The sequence below is a fragment of the Hemitrygon akajei genome, chromosome 17 (genome assembly GCF_048418815.1).
Source record: "Hemitrygon akajei chromosome 17, sHemAka1.3, whole genome shotgun sequence".
Taxonomy (NCBI): Eukaryota; Metazoa; Chordata; class Chondrichthyes; order Myliobatiformes; family Dasyatidae; genus Hemitrygon; species Hemitrygon akajei.
The window spans coordinates 59,114,007-59,131,114 of NC_133140.1; the positions used below are offsets into that span (position 1 = coordinate 59,114,007).

Sequence of the window (17,108 nt, forward strand, 5' to 3'; positions counted from 1 at the left end):
GCCTTGATGTCGTTTTGTTTTCCACAACTACTGCTGGTAGAAATGCTGTAGATGCCCAGATCTCCATTAGATTTGTGAGAGGGAATAAAGGAACTAAAGTCCCACCCTAGCAAAGGCATTCCTGAAATCCATATAGATAATGTCCATTAATCTGCAATCATGAGAAGAATATCCATTCTGTGAGACACTATTTTCCTGCTCACTAAGCCATGTTGACCATCCTTAATCATTCCTTGCAGCCCTCATTAACACTTGGTTCTCACCTGCAGCAAAGGACAATGTAAATATTTGCCAGAGCTTCTACAAATTCTTCCACTGCTTCTCACAATGTCCTGGTCAGGTCAGATTGATGCTGACATAAACACAGAAGAGGAAAATATCCACAAAAACTAAGATGAGGAAGATATTCAAAAGGCAATTCATTTTCTTCATATCTTATATAAAAACACTCAGTTTTAAAAGCATATTATTAAAAACCACAATCAGACTCAGATACACAGGATCAGAGGCAAATGTTATTGCTAAAAACATTTATTAGAGCACATACATTTCAACAGTAAAAGCTCAATTAAATTTCAATGATCTAAAATGAAGCAAGTAGTAAAAATAGAATACATTTACAAGCAATTTTAAATGCACAAAAATAGACTAATGCTTTGGTTGTCAAATTTTTTTAAATGGAAACATAGAAACATTACTGACTCAACCCTATCACCAGGAAATGTTCCATTCCATATTATCTAAATCTCTGCAGTTCAAATGAAATCAGATATTTATGTTCAACTAAAGGCAAGTTAGCAATTATAAAATGTTGCAGCAGGGAAATGCCTTTTGTAACTTAAGGCAGTGCTAATCTATGATACTAAGCTCTTTCATGAATGTTGTCAACCAGATAGCACATTTCACACGCAGTGACAACTGCAGGTACATGAGCCCAAATCCAGATTACCCAGACATGTGAGTGGAAGAGAAATGGAGAAATGAAAGGAGCTCAGAAAGTATCAAATGTTTGTATTGCTGTTATGATGCAAGTCTATTAATTTTCTTTACCAATTCTTTGCATGTATTGAACAATTCAGGTGTGAATTCATGGCATTTTGCGAAGTGTGGGATGGAATGAGAAGGGTCGTGAAAGACAATGTATTGTGATTGACAAGAGCAGTAATTAATTTCTAGTTCTAGAGAACTTTGTCCAACAGACTGTTATCCAATTCTACTGATTTTCTTTTTACCTCCACCATTATGTACAGTGGAACAAAGATGTAAGTGTATTTAGAAATCCCCACATTAGGTTCCATGACAAAGTCATTTTCAGTGAGAAATTCAGAACATGCTGCAAACAAACCACATCCACTGTAATAATTCCAATCAATATAAAATTATACAACAGTTAATGTCATATGATGCAAGGATCCTGTTATGTTTCAAGGAAATAGCAAAATTTACAAGTATTTTAGTTACAGTCAATAGTACATAAACAGGGAGATAATCCTTTTTATTTTCATTTGGATTTTCCATAAAAACTCCCAAATAAATATTTCCTGAGAATTCATACATTGTCAATGTAAAGCGGTTTTTGTCTAGTAGCTGTGAGAATTTTGATCACTTTAATGCCTTTAAAAGCATAATGTTAAAGACTCTGCATATGGAATTGTCAAACACTCTACCTTATAAAACACTGCATACCAAACTTCAACTTCACTAACATTCCCAATATTACAAAAGGGCTACAGGCAAAGGTTATTCGAGCAGTAGAATATTGCAACAAGAGCCTAGTAGGGGCAAAAAAACATAAAACTGAAAAAAAATTGGCTCAATTAAACTTTGGGAAAATTGAAAAGTTAAGTCATAGATAAATGAAAATAAAGCTCTGAGCAATGATTTATTGCAATTAGCTCAGGCAAACCTTGTTTTTCATCCTAACAATTTAGTAACTTCAAGTTCAAATGCCGGATCAACTGGAATGTAATTTCAATTCAACTTGTCACCTAATACTGACACACACTCCGTTTGTCACTCTCATTGTCAATCATTAGATGGTTAAAACACAACTCTCTGAAATCTGTTTATTTTCAACTCCTCAATCCTCACCGTCACTGTACAATTCAGCAAGTTTCTGGAAGCGTGGGTCCCATTTGTTCAAATAGTTGTAGTCCTGGTCTGCATCAGAGATGTTGGATGAATTCACTGAACTTAAAGATTCTGCCTCTGAACCACCACCTTCATAATCAAACACCAAGAGGGAGTCATGGGGGGAGCAGTGGGATCATTGTCGGCAGTCTTCAGGTTCTCTGGTGATAAGACCAAGGGAAAATAAGCAAAACTATGGTAACTTGTGATGCTGATCATGATAGCAACAGCGCCAGTAGCAGGGTTGCCAATTATTCTGTATTAAGATGTTGGCTGCTAATTAATTTAATTCAATTAGAGTTACAGGGAGTTGGGACCCAGAGCACCAGGACAGATAGTGGAGTGGTTGTGGGAAAAGATGTTAAGCCTGCATACAAAGACAAGGATCAAACATAGTTGGGTATGGTGGGAATAATGTTCAGAGTTGTGTCTATTTCTATGTAGGTTTAGTCAGAAAGATGGATGAGCTTAGAGTATGGATCAACACGTGGAATAATGACATTGCAGCCATAAGTGAGTCTTGGTTGTAGGAGGGGCAGGACTGCCAGTTCAGTGTTCTGGGGTTCTGTTGTTTTAGATGTGATAGAGCAGGAGGGATGGCATTACTTGCCAGGGAAAATGTCGTGGCAGTACTGAGATAGAACAGACTGGAGAACTCATCTACTCAGGATACCCGAGTGGAACTGAGGGACAACAAAAGGATGATCAGATTAATGGGATTATATTACTGACCACCCAACAGTCAGCAGGATTTAGAGAGGCAAATTTGTAGAGAGTTGCAAGAAATACAAGTTTGTGGTAGTAGGTGATCTTAATTTTCCACACATTGTCTGGGATTCCTCTGCTATAAAAAGGCTGAATGGGGTAGAGTTTATCAAATCTGTCCAGGAGAATTTCCTTAATTAATGCATTCAGATTCCAACTAATTAGCTAATGTTGTTCAAACAACGCATATGAAGATCGAAGTTCAAAAAGTTCAAAGTTCAAAGTAAAATTTATTATCAGAGTACAAACATGCCAGCACATATAACCCTGAGATTCTTTTTCCTGTGGGCACACGCAGGAAAGCTATAGAACAGTAACTGGAAACAGGATCAATTAACAACAAACTGCAAATGCAAATATTAATAAAAAGCATGAAATAACAAGATAAAGTGTCCTTAAAGTGAGATCATCAGTTGAGGGAACACCAGAAATAGAATGAATGGAGTTCAGGACCCTTTTGTTCAAGAGCCTGATGTTTGAGGGGTAGGAACTGTTATTGAAATTGGTGGTGCGAGTCCTGAGGGTCCCGTATCTTCTACCTGATGGCAGCAGCGAGAAAAGAACAATGGCCTGGGTGGTGAGGATCTTTGATGCTGGAGGAACTCAGCAGACCAGGCAGCACCTATGGAAAAGAGTAAACAGCTGACATTTCAAGCAGGGGAAAAAACAATGAGAAGTCAGAGTCCACCAGCATTTTAGAAACATAGAAAACCTACAGCACAAGACAGGCCCTTTGGCCCACAAAGCTGTGCCGAACACGTCCTTACCTTAGAACTACCTAGGCTTTACCCATAGCCCTCTATTTTTCCAAGCTCCATGTAGCCATCCATGAGTCTCTTAAAAGACCCTATTGTTTCCACCTCCACCACTGCCCCTAGCAGCCCATTCCACACACTCACCACTCTCTGCGTAAAAAAAACTTGCCCCTGACATCTCCTCTGTACCTACTTCCAAGCACCTTAAAACTGTGCCCTCTCGTGCTAGCCATTTCAGCCCTGGGAAAAAGCCTCTGACTATGCACACAATCAGTGCCTCTATTTGTGTGTGTTACTTGCATTTCAGCATCTGCAGATTTTCTCAGCTAATGTTGTTCCATTGTTTAAGCAAGGCTGTACAAATAAACTGGAAAACTACTGACTTACAGATCTGGCTGCTTAAAATACCTTCCAATTATCTATCCACCTAGCGAGTGGGCAACTTATTGGAAGGTATTCTAAGGGATCGGATTTAGAAAGACAGATTAAGGACAGTCATGGCAGGTGTTGTCTGACCAATCTTAAATAGTTTTGAGGAAGTTACTAGGAAAATTGATGAAGGAAAGACAGTGATGTTGACTACATGGACTTCAGCAAGGTTTCTGATAAGGTCTCCACGGGAGGTTTGTCAAGAAGGTTCATTTATTTAGCATCCAGGATGAGATAGTAAATTCGATTAGACACTGGCTACGTGGGAGGATCAGAGAATGGTTCTGCCCTGTGCTATGCCACTCTGCACTAGTGTAGTGCCACAGGGGTCAGTGCTGGAACGTTATTGTTTGTCAGTGATCCGAATAATAACGTGGCAAACTGGATCAGCGAATTTTCCGGTGACACAATGATTGAGGGCATAGTGGACAGTGAAGAAGTCCATCAAAGTTTGAGGTGGGATCTGGACCAACTGGAATAATGGCAGATGGAATTCAATGCAAACAAGTGAGATGTTGCATTTTGGGAGGACAAACCAGGGTAGGACATACACAGTGAATGCTTGGGATCTGCGGAGTGCAGGATAGAAGAGTAAAGATCTGTAATTCCTTGAAAGTGGTGTCACATGTAGATAGGGTCGTAAATAGCTTTGTGCACATTATCCTTCAGTGCAGTAGCTGGGATGATATATTGAAGTTGTATAAATCATTGGTGAGCCTAATTGGTGTATTATGGAATCTGTACGCTCTCAACCTTATTGATATCTTTCCTGTAGTTCTGGTCACCTACCTAGGGGAAAGATATCAATAATTTTGAAAGAGTTCAGAGAAAACTTACAAAGATGTTACCTGGACTTGAGGACCTGATTTATAGGGAAAAGTTGAGTAAGTCAAAGCTTTACTCCCTAGGGCACAGGAGAATGAGTGGAGATTTGATGGAGGTATACAAAATTGTGAGGGGTATAACAGGGTAAATGCAAGTAGGCTATGGGGTAGGTGAACTATAGCTAGAGGTCATGGGTAAGGGGTGAAAGGTGAAGTGTTTAAGGGGGCGCCATGGAGAAGCTTCTTCACTCAGTGAGTGTGGAATGAGATGGTGGTGGAAGTGGTGGATGTGGGCTTGATTTTAACATCTAAGGGAAATTAAAACAGGTATATTGTATGGAGGGCTATGGTCTGGGTGCAGGTCAGAAGATAATTGGTAGAATAATAGCTTAGCACCTACTAGATGGGCCAAAGGGCATGTTTCTGTGGTAGTGTTCTAAGACCCTATGAAAATTTCAATAATTTTTCATTTTCCTGAATATATATTGGGGTATATCAATAATACAAACCAAACTGCAAATTTGCTAATTCCAGACTTTTGTGCCAAATATCTCCCAAGACTGTGGCTATGTTAGTAATGGTCAATATCCTGCCTCCTCAATAAAGTTGCCAATCTCATCTGGGAATGCAGAGAGTGGCTGACGTTGTAGTGCTAAGAGTACAGGAGCCACATCATAATAAGGCATTTAGTAACTGCCCATATTACCATCTCCCATGGCAGAGCTCATGCTGAACACTTCTTGGAGGACTGGTCAAGCTGGTAATGGCAGACAGAGGTCTGGCTCTAACTGGCATAATAACAGTAGGCTCAAACACCACTTTACATCTCATGCTCAGCACGCTTTCCTGTGTAAATTACAGATTCCACAAAATAGGATCCCATCAAGAAACTTCTTGTGGATCCTAGTTAACTGATCCTGAAAAAAAAATCAAGATTTAAGCTGTGCCACCAGCACTGACCTGGTCTTCTTCACCACCACCCTCTTCATCGTTCTGGTAAACTTTGTCCCGAATGTCCTCTTTGAGCTTCTTTTTTGGCATTTCGCCTCTTTGTTATGAAAACCAGGGACACTAAAAGTGGAAGAAAATACAATTATGTGTAGCTAGGTAGAGCTCATCTATAAATTTGTTGACTGTCGACTGCAGATTGTGGGGGGGGGGGGGGGAGCGGAGAGGGAGAATCTTGAAAATTTCGTGAAAATACCGTGAAAAGCATTCTGACAGGCTGCATCACTGTCTAATATGGGGGGGGGGGGGCTACTACAGGGGATCAAAAGAAGCTACAAAAAGGTGTAAAATTAGTCAGCTCTGTCTTGGGTACTAGCCTCTGTAGTATCCAAGACATCTTCAAGGAGCAGTGCCTCAGAAAGGCAGTGTCCATCATTAAGGAACCCCATCACCCAGGGCATACCCGCTTCTCATTTTCACCATCAAAGTTAAGGTACAGAAGCCTGAAGGCACACACTCAGTGACTTAGGTACAGCTTCTTCCCCTCTGCCATCTGATTTCTGAATGGACATTGAACCCATGAACACCACCTCACTACTTTTATTATTTGCATCTGTGTTTGTAATTTAACTATTTAATACACAGATATTTACTGAAATTCATTTTTTTCTAAATTTATCATGTATTACATTGCACTAATGCCACTAAGTTAATGCATTTCAGAAAATATGCTGGTGCTATTAAACCTGATACAGATTATTTTTTAAAAAGATGCTAGATGTTATGAAATTAAACTCCTTGTTCAAAATTTATAATTGGAAATACAACTTTTATAGATATGGGTTTCATAGCAAAATGGCCAGGAAGGAATGGAGTTCTTAAAAAGAATACCTGCAAATGAACCGAAAAGCTTACTATTGTAGAGAGTGCATTTATCACCAAATAAATGTCATGGAAATTTTAAACAACTCATGTTGATCACAAGAGAAATAGGATGGAGGTATGAATGGAATAAAACTCCTGTGCAATCAGGGATTGCTTTCCTTCGAAGGAGATTGTTCATTAGAATTCAAAATCATGAAGGTGTTGATTAAGTAAACAAAGGGAAACTGGACAATATTATGTAATTGACAAAAGAACCAGAAGAAATGAGATTTCTTTCTACAAAAACACAGCAAGTCATTTTAAATATGTGATTTAAGTGTAATCAATATCTTTTGAAAATGGCCTTGATTATATAAACACACGGGGAAAATAAAACAAACACATAAAAAGTGAAGACTAATTGTAATCATTCTTAGCAAAAGCCAGAGCAAACACCGGGCACATAACTTGCCATTCAATTTCATTCCCAAATCAGTTGGCAGTTCCATATAGCAATGTACTTGCATTTGCTCTGTATTCAGTCTCCAATGTTCTTGAGAGAGAAATTGTTATATTTTGTGAGAATTGAATAGTAGGAATACACTTTAAACTTAACCTACATCCTAATTTTCAGCAAAACTAAAGGGAATTAAGATTGATTGTTTTAAATTGTATGCAAATGATACTCACTCAGCAAAGCCAAGATAACACCCAGAATAGCCAAAATGCAAGGGAAGCCAAAGGCGGCACCAGCAATCCTCTGGCTACAAGCACCATTATCACAGTCGCACACTTCCACTTGCAATCCTGTAACCTGAGTGAGTTGTGGTGTCCCACTGTCTTTTACTCTGAGAGGGACCTCATACGTATTAGGTTCAATTTTATTCCTCAGCTTCAACAGCTTCACGTGAGCTAAATAAAAGAAAACACGTTGTTTTGTAAGTTCTACACAAGAAAGTATTGCTTAACTTGAAACATGTTTGGGCATCAGTTTGCAGACAGCAGGACAATCACCCCTTGTGTTAGTTCTCATCAGCCGAGATTATTAGCCTCACTGCAGTCTGCACTTTGATCTGGCCCACATCTTCATTTCCTTAGTCCAATACTATTTGCCATTCTGCACCCAGTATACGCTGGGCATACAGATCGTAGTCCCATTAGCACTGACACACCAGCTGCAGCCACTTTAACCATCCTTTTAAAGGACATCATTGCATTTCATTGTTTTGGAGGGGGTGATGGTTGGGGGGGGGAGGTTACAGCAACAGAAACACATTCCCTAGGAATCTGGCTCCACAGGATTTCAAATCTTCACTTCCACCATCACCATGTCTTCCTCTCCAACCCCAAACACCACGACCATCTGTTCGTGTTGCTGATCTATAGGTCTATCTGTTACACGAGACCATCTCTTCTCCCAGTTTCTTGCCTTGATGTTGGTTTCCTTGAATCCCTTTGACTAACACCTTGCAATGACATTGGAGGCATGTTGGGATGACAAGTAATGGCAGAATGTAAGTGCATCAAGGGAAAGTGGTATGAGGACAAAGTGAGAGTAAAGGAATATTCATTTACGATTCTCACGGCTGACTACTTACAGTGTGCTATGTCCAGGAAGAAGGCATCAAATTTTAGGGAGAGATAAATATTTACCAGGGAAGAATGGAGGTAGAAGAAAAAAGGTAACAAAAAACCATATAGTTATGGTTCGTAAATCTGTTTTCAATGTAATCAGCTTACGATTCTCTGTTGATTCAATTTTCCAGTTTCTTTCAGCTCCATGATCTAGTGTAATCACAAAAGGAAAAGTGTTGGGTGGGATGTCTTCGTCTACAATGGTCACATTCACAGGGACAGGATCTTCATTGCACACATGGTTAATAAGTGAAGTAGCATTGGGTGGATTATCATTGATATCTTCAAGATGCAGAAGAATGGTCCCAGTACCAGTGGCAGATGGACTCCCTGCAGACACAAGAATGAAACTGTGAATCCAATAGCCAAACCCCAATAGCAAAGAAAAGTTCATAAATTAATGGCCTTATTATATACGAACACTTGGAAAAAGGTTGACAATTGACCATTTTAATTCATTCATCCAGAGTTACATTAGAGTCCCATTGTCTTAACGCTTCTTTCAAGACATACTCATTCCAATTATAAGGCAAGTTTTCTTCAAACTTAAACTTTCATTGATTTTAAACCCCTATTCCTTTGACACCGTCTCATAATGAAAACATTCCAGTTTTATCTATTAAATTTGACGTGCACTCAGTGGCCACTTTAATAGGTATACCTGTACATCTTTTAATTAATGCATTTATCTAATCAGCCAATCATGTGGCAGCAACTCAGTGCATAAAAGCATGCAGACATGGTCAGCAGGTTCAGTCATTGGTCAAATGAAATTTCAAAATGAGGAAGAAATGTGATCTAAATGATTTTGCTGTGGAATGATTATTAGTGCCAGACAGGAATTTTCGGGTATCTCAAAATCTACTGATCTCTTGGGATTTTCATGGACAACAGTGATAAACAAAAAAACTTGAGCAGTACTTTTGTGGTCAAAAGTGCCTTCTTAATGAGAGAGGTCAAAGGAGAATGGCCAGATTGGTTCAAGCCAACAGGAAGGTGGCAGTAATTCAAATAACTAAACATGACAATATTGGTGTGCAGTGGAGTATCTCTGAACACACAACACATTGAGCATTGAAGAGGATGGGTTACAGCAGCAGAAGACCACAAACATGCACACAGTGGCCACTTTATTAGGCACATGAGGTACAGTCAGATGGCCACTGAATGTATTTCCACATTTATAAGATTGCTTCTTTCAAAGTTGAAAACCTTTCCTACAAAAATGTGCTGGATTGAAGAATGTCAAATATTTCTCTCAACAATGACTTTCCATTGAAAACTACAATGATCACCATGTACTTAATCAACTTAAACTTGTCCAATATACCATTTGCCACATGTTCTATGGTGCCCAATACAGACAAGGAACACTCTGATGTGGACCGGTAAGGTCCTCTCTATTTTAGTACTGGTGATATCATGGTAATAACAGATTCCACCCCGTTACCAGCCAAATCAGTTAACCTGTATTGTAAATGTTGGGTACAAGTACACAACTGTCAGAGATAAACAATGGATTGCACAATTTTTCTGAAGCACCAAAGGTGCTTTTCTGATTGGTTCAGCTGACTAATTTAAACGATACGGATGAACTACATCATGGATTAAAGGAAACACAAACTATTTACAACATTGCAGAACCAATCCTATTGCAAAGCATTTTGAAATTGGTTTTAGTTACTTTTTATCATTTACAACTCAACTCACCAATACATTTTAAAACAACATGCACCAGGTTTTCTTGAACATCTGTCTTCACTAGTGGACTTGGGGTGAACAAGCGTAGCACTCAAAGGAGGCTCACTACATCCCTACCCATTAGAATGTGGATCTGATGCCCAAGTCCCACCCATGTTACACCAATTTATAACAGGTTCCATGTTCAATTCTGCCCTCAGGTGCAGTCAGTGTGGAGTGTATCTGTCCACTCTTTGACCATGTGAGCTTCTGTTTGCTACTCCAGATATAGTAAGTCAGCACTGTGAATTACCCCTTAATGTAGATGGCTGAAGTCATACCAGAGGGAAGTTGATGGGCTTCTGAGAGAGTCAATGGTAGGGTTATAGGGATATTGGAAAAGGGAATAGAACTGTTAAGATTGCCCCTCAGTGAGCTGGCATGGACCGAGGGGCTGAATAGCCTCCTTCAGTGCTGTAGACAAGGAAATGGGAAATACTGGTCCAAATTTACATCCCCCTCCCCCCACTACTTTCAAATCTCTTAGTATCTTTCCTTTCAGTTAGACCTGACGAAGGGTCTCAGCCTGAAACGTCGACAGTGCTTCTCCTTGTAGATGCTGCCTGGCCTGCTGTGTTCCACCAGCACTTTGTGTGTGCTGTTTGAATTTCCAGCATCTGCAGATTTCCTTGTGTTTGCTCTTAAAATATTACAGCAGGTGTCTTGTAGACCCACAAAGTCTCACCATTATCAGAAGCAAGGACCGTTGCAGTATAAATGCTGTCTTTAACAAATTCTGACTCTCTATCCATAGGGCTGATGAGTTTAATGATGCCAGTCTCCGACTCAATTTCAAACCAGTGTGCTGGGTCATTTCCCATCCGGTAGCTAGAATATATGAAGCAACACAAATATATTATTAGCCACAAATCCCAAAATCAAAGAAAATGAACAAAACTAGTTTCCACTTAAAATATAATGTATCTCTAAGTGCTGCCTTGATGGATTATCAAATGTTCCATCACTGGGTTAGTAACTTTATTAAGCTCCTTACCCAATGTAATTGTCGCATGGAGTTCTTTCAGGAAGTAAAGCAGAGTCATTAGCTAATTTTAAAGCATTTTACATACACCAAACATTTTGGTGATCTAGTCGTCCCTTAACGCACTAGTTTTATGTTCAAACGAATTGCTACAATGGATAATATAAACTGTTCTAATGTCTGATTGCTATTCATTATTTGGCAGATGATGAATGGACAGAAACACTGTCACAACCACAATTAGTTGGTGTGGCTGCACAGCTATGCAAACTATTATTTCATCTGTACAATTTTTAAGAAGGAAAAACAGATAATAGCAAATGAGATCAAAGCCTTTTGTCCAGCACACAAATATGTTGAAGGCATGAATAAATGATGTCAATAGTGAGAGCAAGTCATACAAGGAAAGGAGCTGTATGATATAGAAATTATTAAAAAAGAAAAATTATGGCAGTAGGAGATCATGAAACAGGTAATCTTCAAGCTAAGAAGTACAGGGGAAGTGAGTGAACGATAAATATATTTACAGCTTAATAAATACTATCAATATCAGCTTCCTTATAAAGAGAAGAGACAATGGAACGCGTTGCAAATAAGTCAAAAGCAATAGCTTAAAGTTTTCATTCGGTAAAGGAGGAGGATCACAACTGACCAAGAAAAAAGTGAAACAGAAAGATTTCCCCTTTCTTCCTCCTCCTTCAGGAAACATTGCTTCTCCCTGCTGATGGAGCCCTCCCATGCAATCCTTTCCTACCCTTCTCACTTGATCTCACCATCCAGGAGGGCAAGGGGGAGTTAATTTCCCTGGCCCTCACATTGCACCTCAGTAGCCTCAATAACAACCAAGTCATTCGCCATTTCTGAGAGCTCCAATGACATTGCAATCCAACCACATCTTCTACTCTCCTCCTTCCACTTTCTGCAGAGGCCGCTCTTGGTGACTGCCTGGTTTGCTCCTCCCTTCCCACCAAATCTTTGTTCTCCGTGCACCTTCCTTTGCAGCTGTAAGAGGTACAACACTTGTTCCTTCATGTCCTCCCAAACAGCCCTTCCACATGAGGCACCTTCTCCAAACTTGGTGCTCCCAATTTTTTTCCAGGATCTACTCAAGGCTCCAGCATTCCCAATCACATTCACTATTCCCAAATATGCCTCTAGCAGTTCTCAATTTATAGTTCTTCTTTGTAAGCAAAAATATCTTCTCTGTACACTTGAGGAGAGGAACACACTGCTAACTTAAAAGTGTTCCCACAAATCCATCTCATACCTGATAGTTTGCTCCTGAGCAGTGTCAGAGTCATTTGCCTTACATGTAGTTACTGTACTCCCAACTGGTAGATTCTCAGGCTGCTTATCGTTCTTGGTTTCTGGATCAAATATTGGAGCTTCGTTCACATCACGCACATTGATGGTTACTGTAGCTGAAGACAGTGGCATGGTATCGACAAATGGTATCTCATTCTTTACATCAATTATCACCACATGTTGTTTGTTCTTCTCAAAATCCAAAGGCTGCAGTTAGAAGTTCAACATAATATCAATGAAGCATTTTCTTCATGAAAACACTAAGTATTAACCTAAGTGTACATAGATAGATAGATAGATAGATACTTTATTCATCCCCGTGGGGAAATTCAACATGACATGACATGACATGTAGTATCACATTGGTAGTTTATTTAGAATAAACAGAAGACAGGGTTTCCCTATTTTTAAGGGAAAAACTTAGCAAGATGTTCCTTTATATCGCTAAATGAACCATTTCACAACACAATCAAATCCAAGTCAGTATCGTCACAATGACAAACATAGCCTCAATTATAGCAGTGTTCCACAGTTAAGTGCAAAGAAGTACCGACTCTTCCGTCTGTTGAGCTATGGCTAGTTTTGGCTTAACTCTGAAAACATAGATTCTGTTTGCATCCCATGTCTTTGGCTTTTCCTTTCATTATGTATATCTAAAAGCAAGCTAAATATTTATTAAAAATTGAAACTTGTGAGTTTTCAATTTATATTACATTTGAGTGCATTATCTTACAAACTAGCTTTTTTCATTTCATAATGATACGCAATATTGATCCATGTGCACTGCACAGCCAGGTACACTCCCATTAATAGATACCTGGCCTCATGAGAGGAATCAAATTCTCAGAGTAAATATCTGGTCCTTGTAACAACTGTTGTGGATCAAAGAGCCTGTTCTTGTTCTGTGCTGCTCTACGTTTGCATGACCAACAGAGAAATGAGAACCACGTTCACACACCTCACCAGATTTTTCTTTATTTGAAGGATATGGGTATCATTGACAAAGTCAATGTTTATTGCCATCCCTGAAAGCCCGAGGAAAACATTGGTGAGCTCCTGCAGCCTTTCTAGTGAAGATATTCTCAGTGTTGTTGGGCTAATAGTTTCAGGATTCTTAGATCCAGTGGGAATGGAGGAATGTTAATACACTTTTTCTAATCAGGATCCATGTAACTTGGAGGGGAACCTGCAGGTGGAAGGAGCTCTCAAGTGTTCGTTGTCCTTGTCTTCCCTGGTGGTAGAAGTTGTGGGTTTGGGAGGTAATTTTGGAGACGCTTACGTGAGTAATAACACTGCATTTTGCAGGGAAAAAATCAGCTAGTGGTGGAGGAAGTACATGTTTGGAGTGGCAGGCAGGGCACTAATCCAGTGAAATCGTTCTGTATCAGATCGTGTTTGACTGTTGTTTAAATTGTATGCATGCAGGCAAGTAAGGGATCAAACTCTCAGCTGGAAATGAGATGATACAGCCCTGAACTCAAATCATGATTGGTCCATTTAAGTTTCTGATAAGGGCGGCCCTGGGAGCTTTGCTGTCAAATCTGCAGAGATATCATGAGATGCTAAGAGTTTCTTTTCAGTCACTGCTTTGCCAGTATGCGAAGTTTCCAAATTTGCAGTCCATGTCCAAATATTATCCAATTCCTGCAGCATGCAAGTTCAAACTGATCCATTTTATCTTGAGATGCTACAAAAAGAACTGAACATTCCTTGACAGGGAACCATAAATGATCCTTCCCATGTAAGCTTCTATTTGCAGCTCATAATATCTGATCCCAGGGTACTAAGGAGTTCCTGCAGCACCCCAGGAGTGGTAAATGGGCATGGAAGGTGGGATTTCACCCATCAGCCATAACCATCTTCCTCAATGTGAATAAAGTACAACTTGTGCCAATGAAGAGGCTTCCCGTCAATTCTTATCCACTCTCTGATACCATTCTCCATCAAATTTCATGTGCAGTGATTCACACTTTGTCTGTCTGTCAAGTGATCTACTGATAAGTGCATTTACCTTCAGTGAGCAGCTTCTTGGCAAGTTATCAACACTGGATAATATTCATCCTTTGCTCATTACTGAGGGCGGACCAACTGAGTAGTACATCTAGCCTTTTGTGGACAGGATATCTCTCGAAAATGTTCCATTATCATGTAGATGCCAAAGTTGTGGAAAAAGCCCAAATCATTTACTAGTAAATATTAAAATGACTACAAAAAGCTACTAGTGGACTGCCATACCTTCGCAATTCTAAGGACTCCATTATTCTGCGGGTCAGTAATAATTGTGAATTGTTTTCTCTCATTTCCAAAGGTTATACTGAAATTCGCTTTCCAGGCCGGTGTGTAAATCAGGTCAGCATCAGTTACAGTGTGTCTTGACACATCATAATCCACTTCATTTTCAGGAACTTCGACAGTAACCTGCAATTAGAAATGCATAGTAATTTACCTTTACAGAGTTGCAGACTTTCCCGATCAACACCCAAGCTCAAATTCAACTAGAGTTGATGTAGTATGAGTATTTGTATAGACAGGAACTGATCAGGGATAGTCAACATGACTTTGTGCATTGTAGGCCATGTTTAACAAATCTTACAGAGTTTTTCAAGGAAGTAACCAGGAACGTTGATGAAGCCAAGGCAGAGAATGTTGTCTTCGTGGACTTCTGCAAGGCATTTGACAAGGTCCTGCATGGGAGGTTAGTCAGGAAGGTTCAGTCACTTGGCTTTCAAGATGAGGTAGTAATTTGGATTAGACTTTGGCTGTGTGGGAGAAGCCAGGGAGTGGTAGTAGATGGTTGCCCCTGACTGGAGACCTGTGACTAGTGGAGTGCTGCAGGGATCGGTTGTTGGTGTTCATCGAGATCAATGACCTGGATGATAATGTGGTAAATTGGATCGGCAAATTTGCAATGATACCAAGACTGGCTTTGCAGTGGACAGCGAGAAAGACTATCAGTGTTTGCAGTGGCATCTGGACCAGCTGGAAAAATGGCTGAAGAGTGGCAGGTGGAATTTAATGTAGACAAGTGTGAGGTCGGACCAACCAGGGTAAGGCCTAACACAGTGAACGGTCAGGAACAGAGGAGTGCAGTGGAACAAAGGGACCTGGGAAATGCTTTGGAAGTGGTGTCACATGTGGATAGGTTCATTACGAAAGCTTTTGGCATGCTGGCATTCATAAATCAAAGTATTGAGCACAGGAGGAGGGATATTATGTTGAAGTTGTATAAGATATTGCTGAGGCCTAATTTGGAGTATTGTGTGTAGTTTTGGTCACGGACCTACAGAAAAAATGTAAATAAAGTTGAAAGAGTACAGAGAAAATTTACAAGGATGTTGCTGGGATGGAGAACCTGAATTATAAGGAAATATGAATAGGTTTGGATTTTATTCCCTAGAACATACCAGATTGAGAGGAGATTTCATAGAGGCACACAAAAATATGAGGGGTATAGATAGGGTAAATGCAAGCAGGCGTTCCCCACTGAGGTTGGTGGGACTACAATGAGAGGTTATGGTTTAAGAATGAAAGGTGAAACGTTTAAGAGGAACATGAAGGGAAACTTCTTCAGTCAGAAGGTGGTGAGAGTGTGGAATGAGCTGCCAGTGCAGGTGGTGAATACGAGCTTGATTCCAAAGTTTAAGTGAAGTCTGGGTAGGTACATGGGATGGGAGGGGTATGGAGGGCTATGGTCTGAGTGCAGCTCAATGGAACTAGGCATTTTAAATGGTTCGCATGGACTAGATGGGCTGGAGGCCCGTTTCTGTGCTGTACTTTTCTGTGACTAAATTCTTTCCCTTCTTCCAGCTACCGAATCCTAAACAAATCTGTCCTCCTGAAGCTACTAACAAATTACTGCAGAATAGTTGCCAAAGCCCTCTGAAACTTTGTTTAGTGACCTTTCATCAAATAGAGGCAGTGGGAGCTTTTGTCTGAATCACAGCTCAATAATGCTGACCAGGGACCAAGCAATGGTGACCTGGGACCGCTGATTTTCTTAAGCGTGCAAGATGTAGGCTCTTTATTCCCCAACAAAGTCAAAAGACAACTTCTTCATCATGATGAAGATGAAAGTGAGCATGGTATACTTTTGATTACACAGTCCCTCAAATTCTTTTTCAAAACAATTAAAAGAAATAATTGCATTTTGAATTTAAGGATCAGTTTATTATATTCAGAAGGAAATGTTTAAATATGTTTAATGAAATCTTTACCGATGAAGTCTCAAATTGTGGGGCATTATCATTTGCGTCGGCGACTGTGATTATTACTGTGGCACTGGTCATCATTCCCTGACCTTCCATATCTGCTGCCCGAACAATAAGCGTGTATTTATCCACTGCCTGAAACAAGATTAAAAGAATAAAAGAACTTGTATGACATGTAATTTTCACACAGTCAGAAACAGCACATTCTGTCTACCACATTCATGTATACTGGTCAGAAAAGATCACAGTCACTTCTCATTTCTCAGTCCATGGTCTGTACGACCATCAGCAAAGGCTCATCTGAATATCTTGGGTAATAAGAGTTGTCGCTTTCTCTGTGTATCCAGGCCAATCACTGCAGATTCCCACTTCTTAAAGTGCAAAACTTTTTCCTCAACTTCCCTCTAATTCTGGCCAACTTCAAACTACAGATAAAGTACCTTTTGTAAAAATGGCAATGAATGCTATCTCATAGGGCACTAACAGATAAGAGATTGTGTCTTCTACAACATGTATAGAAATT

General features: G+C 39.8%; 1 protein-coding gene across 1 annotated transcript in view; it reads right to left on the minus strand.

Annotated features, from left to right (window-relative positions):
* Positions 1 to 515: 515 nt before the first annotated feature.
* The window catches only part of LOC140740743 (B-cadherin-like), a 56,706-nt gene continuing 40,113 nt past the window's right edge, over positions 516 to 17,108 (minus strand). The window contains exons 8-15 of the mRNA XM_073070231.1: positions 16,592 to 16,720; positions 14,613 to 14,795; positions 12,340 to 12,584; positions 10,776 to 10,918; positions 8,456 to 8,680; positions 7,406 to 7,627; positions 5,864 to 5,974; positions 516 to 3,517 (exon numbers count right to left, since the gene is read on the minus strand). Of these exons, the coding sequence (XP_072926332.1) occupies positions 5,889 to 5,974; positions 7,406 to 7,627; positions 8,456 to 8,680; positions 10,776 to 10,918; positions 12,340 to 12,584; positions 14,613 to 14,795; positions 16,592 to 16,720 (1,233 nt within the window). The 3' untranslated portion in view covers positions 516 to 3,517; positions 5,864 to 5,888. The remainder of the gene's footprint in view (positions 3,518 to 5,863; positions 5,975 to 7,405; positions 7,628 to 8,455; positions 8,681 to 10,775; positions 10,919 to 12,339; positions 12,585 to 14,612; positions 14,796 to 16,591; positions 16,721 to 17,108) is intronic.